Here is a 12,256-nt window from a genome sequence, read left to right as displayed (position 1 = left end):
TTCCGTCTGGCCACTCTACCATAAAGGCCTGATTGGTGGAGTGCTGCAGAGATGGTTGTCCTTCTGGAAGGTTCTCCCATCTCCACAGAGGAACTCTAGAGCACTGTCAGACTGACCATTGGGTTGTTGGTCGCCTCCCTGACCAAGGCCTTTCTCCCCCATTTGCTCGGTTTGGCCGGGTGGCCAGCTCTAGGAAGAGTCTTGGTGGCTCAAAACTTCTTCCATTTAAGAATGGAGGCCACTGTGGTCTTGGGGACCTTCAATGATGCAGAAATGTTTTGGTACCGTTCCCCAGATCTGTGCCTCGACACAATCCTGTCTCGGAGCTCTACAGACAATTCCTTCGATCTCATGGCTTGGTTTTTGTTCTGACATGCACTGTCAACTATAGACAGGTGTGTGCCTTTCCAAATCATGTCCAATCAATTGAATTTACCACAGGTGGACTCCAATCAAGTTGTAGAAACATCTCAAGGATGATCAATGGAAACAGGATCCACCTGAGCTCAAGTTCAAGTCTCTTAGCAAAGGTTTTATTTGTAATACATTTGCAAAAATGTCTAAACCTGTTTTCACTTTGTCATTATGGGGTATTGTGTGTAGATTGCTGAGGATTTTTTTCTTTCATTTTAGAATAAACTCAAATGTGAAAAATCAAGGGGTCTGAATACTTCCAGAAGGCACCGTTTTTTTGTGCGTGTGCGTATCTTTGGTCTGTTGTCTGTATCTGTGTCAGACACACGCCACAGACACACTATCTGTGTCAATGTGTGCTGTGCTTCTGGCACTCATCCAACAAGGATCAAAGATTACTGGGTTTACTCTGAGGTGAGCCATATTAAAACATGCCTGACTTCTCGCTACGTGCCCTTAATGCTCTCTTCCCTCCACATTGTAGAGAGAGAGAGCAGAGTCAGTATTGTCTGAAACATGGGCTCAGTTCAAATACAAAAAGAAAAGCCTTCCTACCTTCCTTCCTTCCTTCCTTCAAGGTAATCACTGAAGACATGATTTAATTGAATTAATACAGTCAATGTAGTTTAGCTGAGGATCAGGTGTTCCTTCATACCATACCAGAATGGTATTTGAGTGCATTGTTATTTCACTGTCTGCAAATAATTCAATTATTTCAAACCAAACCAGGTAAATTGATTCTCAAGCCTTTCTGTAAAAAAAAGCATGAAAGCAAGAGGCACTGCAGCCCTAAAGGAATAAACGTATGTACCACTGTTTTAAACCATTAAACATCACATAACAATGGTTACGACACATAACATAGATTAAGTAGCACTGCCCATCTTTACTGGTCAGTGAGTCCACTGAAGTCCTCGTAATGCAGATCTCTGGGTAGACAAGGACTTAAAGGTACAGAAATCGCTACACCATTTCCTGGTTGCAAAAATTCTATTATGTGACGAAACAAGCAGTCATTGTGTAGAGAATCATTGTACCATCTAAACCGCTGTGAAATATATTTTCAATAACCACAAATATTGTATTTTTTTTGCCGTTTTGAAGCTGATGTACAAAACCGAAAGTAAAAGGCACAAAAACTAAACTTAAGAACGGGAAGCATAGAAATCGAACAGATCTACCGCTTCTTAGACTTGCTTTCAATGAGAATGACAGATCTATAATTCAGATTCTATGTGAATTTGGTTGGGTCCCACAAAAAGATACATATTTTCAGCTTTAAAGTACTTTTAAAAAAGAACATGGCTACCTGACTTCACCTGTGTCTTCTTATACTGCTAATACTGGCCAGCTTGATAAAGAATAGGTTAAGTAATGGTGCATTAGGTAGGCATTGTAATCACTGTTACATCTCAGGGGGCATTTGAGGTGACAGAAAACCTATAGGGAGAGGAGATCAATGGTGCAAAGTGCTGGAGTTCAAATGTAAATGTAATGTTGCAGAGACGAGAAAGGAATCTCCTACACGCATTTAGATTCAATGCAAGTTGAGTTGAGCAGTACTGTATAGCTACTGTACCTCAGCATTGTAAAAAAATAAATAACTTCAATTGAAWATTTACTCCTAGTCTCCTACATCGTTTTTGCTCTTTCAATTGGAATGTTAATGTCACACCTTGCACATGTTCCGTTTGTGTAACTTCATGTGTGTGGAGGTGGAGCCTATTATTGAAGTAATCTATAGCAAAGCCAGGAGGGTGTTGGTGGCCAGAGTGCCGGGATTGAACCGACAATCCTATGCTTTGTAGGCCAAGGCTCGACCCACTACGCCACCAGAATCGGGAACATACTTTCTGACGTACTGATTCAAACAACATGGCAGCTGACGTACTGATTTCAAACACATGGCGCTGACGTACTGATTCAAACAACATGGCAGCTGACTGTACTGATTTTAAAACAACATGGCAGTTGACGTACTGATTAAACAACATGGCAGCTGACGTACTGATTCAAACAACATGGCAGCTGACGTCTCCCTCCTGCACATTGACATAGTAAAGGCTGTATGCCAACACAAAATGCTATATATATATATATATTATATATATTATATATATATCACTCTTACCCCACTCTACTAGTGCTTATAATGACGTATGTACAGAGTGTACATATATATATACATATATAAGGGCTGTATGCCAACACAAAATGCTTATATATATATACTAATATTTTCTCGGCTTACCGACTCACCACTTACTTAGTCAGGCTTATAATGACGTATGTACAGAGTGTGCATATATATATACATATATAAGGGCTGTATGCCAACACAAAATGCTATATATATATATATATACACACACACACACACGTCTGACTTATATATATATATAAAAGTCAGACGTGTGTGTGTGTATATATATATATATATATATATCATTTTGTGTTGGCATACAGCCCTTATATATGTACACTCTGTACATACGTCATTATAAGCACTAGTAGAGTGGGGTAAGAGTACTTAGGATTAATCTTACCTTAATCTTAAATGAACTATTCTTAGGCTGGTCTCACTACTCAAGCCTCTTGACCCAGAAACCAACCTACAAAACCTTTTTTAAGTTTACAAAACAAGATAAATATCAGTTGGCGGCGCACATTGTGATTTATCAAACAGCTTGTGAATGCTGTAGTTATAGTCCAGTATCTATAATTCTGTTGCAGGGTATTTGGCATCCGTCGGGATTGATTTGTGGATGTTGAAGTGAATTTGATATACCTCCATTTTAGAACTATACTAGATATTGTTACTGCCCTGTCCTTTGGTTATCTTGCATTCAATATGTTATCATATTTAATGTTATCATATTATTCTGATTTGCATTCTAACCAGAAGACAATATAGTATTTAATTGGCAATTATTAGAATTATAAATCTCATATGAAGACAAACCCTGTATGTACACTGAGTGTACAAAACATTAAGAACACCATCCTAACATTGAGTTGCACCCCTTTTTGCACTCAGAACAGCCTCAGTTCACCGGGGTATGGACTCTACAAGGTGTTGAAAGCGTTCCACAGGGATGCTGGCCCATGTTGACTCCAATGCTTTCCACAGTTGTGTCAAGTTGGCTAGATGTCCTTGGGGTGGTGGACCATTCTTGATACACAAGGGGAAACTGTTGAGTGTGAAAAACCCAGCAACGTTGTAGTTCTTGAAACAAACCGGTGCGTCTGACACCTACTACCAATACCCCGTTSAAATGCACATATAGATTGCATTCAGAAAGTATTCACACCCACATTTTGTTGTTGCCTGAATGTATAACTTATTACATTTAGATTTGTTTTTGTCACTGGCCTACACACAATACCCTATAATGTGGAATTATGTTTTTTGACATTTTTACAAATGTATTAAAAATAAAGCAGGAATGTCTTGTCAATAACTATTCTCCTAAACTTATTTAAGCTTGCCATAAAAAGGGAGGTTGAAAACTTAATGACTCAAGACATTTCAGCTTTTTATTTCTTGGTACAATCTGTCTAAATTCAGGTAAGTACATATGTAAACAAGTGGTGTGTCCCAAATGGCACCCTATTCCCTATATAGCGCACTACTTTTGACCAAAGCCCTGTAGGCCTTGGTCAAAAGGAGTGGTCAAAAGGAGTGGACTATGTAAGGAATAGGGTGTCATTTGCAAAACAGACAATGATGTGTAACGAGTACGCTAGGAGTCGGAAAGCAAGTACAGGGAGTGAATTTAATAATTAATGAAACATGGAACTTAACAAGAAACACGAGTAGRGTACAGACATGAAACACAGAATCAATAACACCTGGGGAAAGAACCAAAGGGATCGACAGATATAGGGGAGGAAATRAGGAAGGTTATGGAGTCCAGGTGAGTCTCATGAAGCGCAGGTGCACGTAARGATAGTGGCGTGTGTGCGTAATGATGCGTAAACTTGCAACGTCGCGCGCCGGGGAGCGGGAGTAGACGTGACATGATGTTAGTTTTGCTGACAGTTTTGTTTATCCTCCCTTACTGCGGAATGTGTGACTGCGGAATGTCTTCTTTTTTTAATTTTTTTAGTTAAGTTTTTAATGCATAACCTTTTATTAGAAGGGTACCTATTTAACAGTTTAACTTTACGTCCGTCCCCTCGCCCATACCCGGGCGCGAACCAGGGACCCTCTGCACACATCAACAACAGTCACCCACGAAGCATCGTTACCCATCGCTCCACAAAAGCAAGGGGAACCACTACTTCAAGGTCTCAGAGCAAGTGACGTCACCGATTGAAAGGCCATTAGCGCGCACCACCGCTAACTAGCTAGCCATTTCACATCCGTTACACCTACATAGGGACTTTAACGCATTCATAACCCATAAGTAATGCATTCATTACCAGTACATCAGCATAACGTGTTACCCTGAAAGTATTACCCATTTATTCATGTTTAATCTGCTTCTTTCAATTACTATTTCTGTGCTTACTGATCCCTCAGAGACTTCCCTATGGGCCCTGGTCAAAAGTAGTGCGCTATGTAGGGAATAGGGTACAATTTGGGATGCTGCTGCCTTCTGAGAATGAATGTCTGGTTTTGAGTTTTCTCCGAAAGGAAGTCGCAGAGTCCAACCTGTTTTGCTAAACCTACACAGTGTAGCTTTGTGTGCCAGACCCAATCTTTCCATTTAAACTAGCACTACTGGAAAACATTTCTTGGAAAGCTCACAAATTAGCAGTAGTCATTGCGTTACACTGCCAAAGTGAYTTTTATTTTTGTTGTTGTTGACCAAAGGAGTTTATGGATTTGAGTCAGGGGAGAGGGTTATGCAATGGGTTAATCCACATATTTGATACCATAGGCTACACATTGCAATAGGGGTGATGTGAAGGAATTGTGTGTGAGAGTGGTGTGTGTGAGAGTGGTTTTCAATGCTTAAGAAACTAACATGCCTGGAGTTGTGTGTGTGTGTGTGTGTGTGTACAGACTCCCTGTAATGAAAGTTATTCATTGTGTGAATGTTTTTTGTGCATATGTGCTTCAAAAACAGAAGTACAGTATTGCAGAGGGCATGCAACAACAGGAAGATACTTGATTAAATCAGATTTTGTAGAACTATTGAACATCGAAAGAATTGAACAAATCGAAAGAAAGGGAGCATTTGATACCTTTTGTGGCGATTCTTTTTAATTCCACAAGGGATTTATAACATCCGTTATTTCTCAAGAATACTGACTTTCTATGGAAATGGCCTTGTGCAACGGCCAATACAGTAATGATGTACGGAGGGAATGCTTTCAACCAGGGGTTGGAACCTGTTCAGGGAACAGATCAGGAAACCGGACAATAACGGGGTTTTTTTCCTTCCAAAGAACAGAACCAGAACTACGAATGAAGGTGATCAATACTGTTCCGGAACAGAATCGTTATTTTATGAGCATGGTCCAGGGCCCCCCCCCCCCCTCTATAGTTATTACGTTTTACATTGGATTTATTCATTACAAAAAGGTAAGACGTGTTTTAATTTTAATTCTGGTGTCGCTTTGCACACACAAGCTTGTTAGTTAGCTAGCTAGTTAGCTAACTCTGGTCCTGCACTCAAACTCTAGGTGGCATTATGTGTAATGTAATGGTCAAGGGCTAGCTCTGGTCCAACGTTAGGTAGCTCTGGTCCAACGTTAGGTAAGCCAACTCTCTGAAGATCAAACACCTTCATAGAAGCCGCTCCTCCGTAGGTATATTTCTGTGGGTCTAATTCAGATAACACATGTCATAACAACGAGATGCCCAGCGCTCTCCTCACCCGCAAAATTTGTCGCATCTCGCACCCTACACTACACTRGTCTGTCCGACGCAGGTTCATAGCTTGCCCACTCCGTAGCAAGCGGCTCTATCCATTGGTGAAGTAATTTTAATGTTGATTTCATAGGTTTAAAAAATAACARAAAGGGACGATATAAATCCTTACTTTAATGGTGCTGTTCAGGATGAAATGATTGGAAAATAACCTGTTTAGAACAAACCCTAATATGTTGAATGCACGATGTCATGTGACCAGAGACCCTTTGCTTAATGGCATAAATATATATATAATCTTACTAAGGCCCTATTGCCCACAACTCAAATGAATTATAATGTAGTCCTTTGTATGTTTCTTTTTTCTTTCTCTTTCTTGCAGCTCCTCTTCAAGTATGACCTGGTAAGGTATGACATGGTACGAGATGAGCCGGTCAGGAACAGCCAGGGCTTCTGTCAACACGTTAACAAGGGTAATAAACTCAAGTAGTAGTAGTACATGTTGTTATTATGTTGTTGTTGTTGTTATTATGTTGTTATTATGTTATGTTGTTGTTATGTTGTTGTTATGTTGTTGTTATGTTGTTGTTATGTTGTTGTTGTTATGTTGTTGTTATGTTGTTGTTGTTGTTATGTTGTTGTTGTTATGTTGTTTTTATTGGTTGCTCACAGTTGTATACTGAATTGTACTCCAAATTTACAATCACAGATTTTATTATCCCATAATGGGGAAATTGGTTTGCCGCTGTTGTAGAAACAAACATAACAACATTGGTTCACGTCAGGCCGGTTTGTAACCAAAATACTTGAAACGCATGTGTGAAGGCATTGTTGTCGCCAGAGTATGGTTGGGGTGTGGTGATGGATTGGATGGAATTGAGATGGGAGAAATGTTGTTTTTAGTAATAAATTGATTGACGGACCCTGTCAGTATGTTCTGACTTTACTGTTGGACTGGGCACCAAAAATGTAACATAACCAATAGATATTTCCACCATGCATTGAGAGACGTTGGGTTGGCTCTTGGCAGCTTTTTTTTGTTTTTTTTGGATAATTACACTCATATGGAAAAACATGTCAATATATCAAATGGCCTCCTTCTCAAGCACTCTTCTAAAAATGAAGGATATTGTTATGCTGTGCTATAGGCATTCATGTTGTGATATAGGCATTAATGTTGTGATATAGGCATTCATGCTGTGCTACAGGCATTCATGCTGTGATACAGGCAAAATAATGCCGTGCTGTGATACAGGCATTCGTGTTGTGATATAGGCATTCGTGCTGTGATACAGGCATTCGTGTTGTGATACAGGCATTCGTGTGTGATACAGGCATTCATGCTGTGCATACAGGCATTCATGCTGTGCTTACAGGCATTCATGCTGTGATATAGGCATTCATATGCTGTGATACAGGCATTCTTGCTGTGATACAGATTCGGCATTCGTGCTGTGATACAGGCATTCGTGCTGTGCTACAGGCATTCGTGCTGTCTACAGGCATTCGTGCTGTGCTACAGGCATTCGTGCTGTGATACAGGCATTCGTGCTGTGATACAGGCCAATGTTGAACTGCGCTGCCGACTCTAGATGGTCAGGTCACATGGTTAGGAACAATTTCATGTGGGAATGATAGCAGACGTTGAGATAATTCATATAATTAACGATTTACTTTCCCCTTTGTGTGTCTTCTCCCTAGGTGAGACGGGTCTTCTCTTGTCCAAGATTAGTGCCTCGAGTCCCTTCTTTGGCTACGCCGGGAGCAAACAGCTGACCGAGAAGAAGTTGATGAGGAACGTGTTCGTGAAGGGAGACGCGTACTTCAACACTGGAGACCTCATGGCTGAAGATGCTGAAGACTTTATCTGTTTCAAGGACAGAGTGGGGGACACTTTCAGGTAGACAATTTGAATTGACACGATCTTGTTTTATCTGGGTTATTGTAATAGTTAACTCGCCTCGTGACCCAGTGGGCAAAKATTTGGTTGAAATTATGTAATTTCAAGACAGTTTTTGTCATTGAAATTACAGTATATAACTTCAACCAGTTTTGCCCACTGGGAAGGTGGATGTCATCTTTCACATTGAGTTAAGACGGACGGGACAACTGATGGGACTCACACGTGTGATGAATGAAATGGTAATCGAGTCACTCTGTCAGAATTACAGTACTGTATGTCATCATATGACTGGATTTACATACTGTCATGACACAGCTCATGACTGCTCAGTTCTTCAGCATACAAATATATGGGTGTGGGGGTTGTGCCTCTTTCTGACCAATGAGGTAATATGGAAAATACTTTGGTTAATTTAGGGGACACATTTAGGGGACTTCACTCACTCTTGGAGACAAAAGTTTATAGCCTCTTTTTGATTATTTATGATTTCAGATGGAAGGGTGAAAATGTGGCAACAACAGAAGTGACGGAGGTGCTTGGAATGGTGGACTTTATCCAAGAGGCCAATGTCTATGGGGTGGAAATTCCAGGTACAGATGTCCTGTCTCTGTCTGTGTGTCTCTATCTGTGTGTGTGTGTACATGTTTGTGTCTATGTTTGGTGTACGTGTCTGTGTGATTCCATTTAGTAAAATACCGCGATCCCATTGCTATGCTTCTGCAATCACACTGTGGTGGCATCAAAGACCTTGTGTTTGCAGAATAATTGTCCCCATTTGAGATGAATGATTTATGTAATGTTTCCAATTAGACCATGCCACACGGTGGAAGATGTCATGGACTGTGTCCCAAATGGCACCCTATTCCCTATATAGTGCACCACCCTATAGGCCCCGGTCAAAAGTAGTGCACTATATAAGGAATAGGGTGCCATATGGCTCTCACTGTGCTTCCTGCCTAGAACTGAAGTGAAAGGCCTTTTGTCACGTCCATCTTGATTGAGCCACCCGTAATGAAATTGGAGTAACGCGAAGTGACTAATGGGGCACCATTGTATTCACAGGAAATGAGGGAAGAGCCGGAATGGCCGCCATCATCGTGAGGCCTGAATGTGAGTTTAGCGGGAAGAAGCTATTTGACCACGTCCTCAATGATCTACCAGGCTATGCTCGTCCTCTCTTCATAAGGCTTCAGGTAAGGAAAGTTTGACACACTGACTTCCTTGACATGATCTGATAAAGTAGAGGCAATTTTCTAATGTTCGCTTTTTCCAGTGTTTTGATTTGTGGACTTTGTTTTTAAAATGTTTGCTTAAGCTTCTCTTACCAAGGGTAGGACAGTAATTAGACAGGAATGAATAGGCCATTGTTTGCTTACCTGTAAGGGATGTCAATGATTGATTGTAAAAGCGCTAAATAAATACTTATAGTGGTGGCCTCTTCTGGTCACATGTGCACACTACAGCACTGACCGGTCAATGTCATTGTAGAGAACGTTCCATTTTTTTATTTTATTTATTATGGATCCCCATTAGCTGCTGCCAAAGCAGCTAAATCTAATTTTACTGCTTGRGTCAGTTACTTGATGTGGAATAGAGTTCCATGTAGTCATGGCTTTATGTAGTACTGTGCGCCTCCCATAGTCTGTTCTGGAKTTGGGAACTGTGAAGAGACCTCTTGTGGCATGTCTGGTGGGGTATGCATGGGTGTCCGAGCTGTGTGCCAGTAGTTTAGACAGACAGCTCGGTGCATTCAACATGTCAATACCTCTCATAAATTAAAGTAGTAATGAAGTCAATCTCTCCTCCACTTTCAGCCAGGAGAGATAGACATGCATATTATTAATATTAGCTCTCTGTGTACATCCAAGGGCCAGCCGTGCTGCCCTGTTCTGAGGCAATTGCAAAGTCCTTTTTTGTGACCACACGACTGAACAGTAGCCAAGGTGCGACAAAACTAGGGCCTGTAGGACCTGCCTTGTTGATAGTGTTGTTAAGAAGGCAGAGCATCGCTTTATTATAAACAGACTTCTCCCCATCTTAGCTACTACTGCATCAATATGTTTTGACAATGACAGTTTACAATCTATGCTTACTCCAAGCAGTTTAGTCATCTCAAATTCCATAGTATTTATTGCAAGATTTAGTTGGGGTTTAGTGAGTGTTTTGTTCCAAATAGAATGCTTTTAGTTTTAGAAATATTTAGGGCTAACTTATTCCTTGCCACCCACTCTGAAACTAACAGTAGCTCAGGCTGATTGGTTGGCTATTTGAGCCAGTAAAGGGGGCTTCATTATTCTTGGTTAGCGGAATGACTATGGCTTCCCTCCAGGCCTGAGGGCACACACTTTCTAGTAGGCTTAGATTGAAGATGTGGCAAATAGGAGTAGCAATATCGTCTGCTATTATCCTCAGTCATTTTCCATCTAGATTGTCAGACCCTAGTGGCTTGTTTTTGTTTTTAGACAACAATAATTTTTTTCACCTCTTCCACACCGACTTTACGGAATTCAAAATGTACAATTCATGTCCTTCATAATTTGGCCGATATACTTGGATGTGTAGTGTCAGCGTTTGTTGCTGGCATGTCATCCCTAAGTTTGCTTATCTTGCCAATGGAAAAAGTCATTAAAGTAGTTTGCAATATCAGTGGGCTTTGTGATGAATGTGCCATCTGATTCAATGAATGATGGAGCCGAGTTGGCTTATTTTCCCAAAATTTCATTTAAAGTGCCGCAAAGCTTTTTTCTATCATTCTTTATGTAATTTATCTTTGTTTCATAGTGTAGTTTATTTTTATTTAGTTTAATCACATGTTTTCTTAATTTGCAGTACGTTTGCCAATCAGTTGGGCTGCCAGACTTAATTGACATACCTTTTGCCTCATCCCTCAACAAAATCATTTTTCAATTCCTCATCAATCCAAGGGTACTGAACAGTTTTTACAGTCATTTTCCTAATGGGTGCAGTCTTATTAGTAACTGGAATAAGTAGTTTCATAAATGTGTCAAGTGCGATGTCTGGTTGCTCCTCATTACACACCACAGACCAACACATATTCTTTACATCATCAACATATGAATCACTACAAAATGTATTGTATGACCTATTATACACTATTTTAMGCCCAGCCTTTGGAACTTTGGTTTTCCTAGATATGGCTATTATATTGTGATCACTACATCCTATGGATTTGGATACTGCTTCAAAGCAAATTTCTGCAGCATTAGTAAAGATGTGATCAATACATGTTGATGATTTAATTCCTGTGCTGTTTGTAACTACCCTGGTAGGTTGACTGACAACCTGATCCAGGTTGCAGGCACTGGTTACAGTTTAACGTTTTTTTTTTCCTGAGTGGGCAGCTTGATGATAGCCAGTCAATATTTAAATCACCCAGAAAATATACTTCCATGCAGATCTTACCAGGGTTGGGGTCAATTCCATTTCAATTCAGGAAGTAAACTGAAATTCTGATTTACATTTATATTGTTTTGTAATTGAAAGCAAGGTTTTGACGGGTTGTATAGTTAAGCTTTTATGTACATATTATTCAGCGGTTTGGTTTGTGTAATCTATATGGACATTCTGCATTTGATTATCAACAGATAAATATGTCAGAGTTTGAATATTGCTTGCCATGTTGTCAAATAATTATTTTAGCATAAAGTGTAATTGTACAATTTAGATTGTGAAAGTTAACTTCTGTTTGGGTCATTGAAAAATAATCCTACAACCATGCACACAGAGAATACAGATCAGAATATGGAAAGAGTACCATCACATCTTGTACTTCTATGTTGTAGGAATCAATGGAAATGACGGGAACCTTCAAGCAGCAGAAATTCAATCTAGTGGAGAGCGGATTCAACCCTTCAACAATCTGCAACCCGCTCTATTTCCTGGATTGCTCAGAGAAAAGCTACGTTCCCCTCACGAACAAGCTGTACGGCAGCATTTTGGCTGGCGAGTGGAAGCTATAGTGGTTAACCGTAGCTAAAACCACCAATAGATTTGGTTCACTGAGACGGTGGCAGCATAGTTGTGCTGTTTCGAAGAGTGGACCGAGAGACCGTCAATTGGGTCCATTCCTAATTGTATATAATGTATGAAATTGTCTC

General features: G+C 40.2%; 1 protein-coding gene across 1 annotated transcript in view; it reads left to right on the top strand.

Annotated features, from left to right (window-relative positions):
- slc27a6 (solute carrier family 27 member 6) overlaps positions 1 to 12,256 on the top strand; it is a 40,754-nt gene that overhangs the window by 27,808 nt on the left and 690 nt on the right. The window contains exons 6-10 of the mRNA XM_023984691.2: positions 6,618 to 6,708; positions 7,937 to 8,135; positions 8,631 to 8,728; positions 9,201 to 9,331; positions 11,942 to 12,256. The exon at positions 11,942 to 12,256 is cut by the window's right edge and continues 690 nt beyond it. Of these exons, the coding sequence (XP_023840459.1) occupies positions 6,618 to 6,708; positions 7,937 to 8,135; positions 8,631 to 8,728; positions 9,201 to 9,331; positions 11,942 to 12,118 (696 nt within the window). The 3' untranslated portion in view covers positions 12,119 to 12,256. The remainder of the gene's footprint in view (positions 1 to 6,617; positions 6,709 to 7,936; positions 8,136 to 8,630; positions 8,729 to 9,200; positions 9,332 to 11,941) is intronic.

Source organism: Salvelinus sp. IW2-2015, linkage group LG4q.1:29, assembly GCF_002910315.2.
Source record: "Salvelinus sp. IW2-2015 linkage group LG4q.1:29, ASM291031v2, whole genome shotgun sequence".
Taxonomy (NCBI): domain Eukaryota; kingdom Metazoa; phylum Chordata; class Actinopteri; order Salmoniformes; family Salmonidae; genus Salvelinus; species Salvelinus sp. IW2-2015.
Note: the sequence above shows the minus strand (reverse complement) of the source record. Positions and strands in the feature narration are given on the sequence as shown.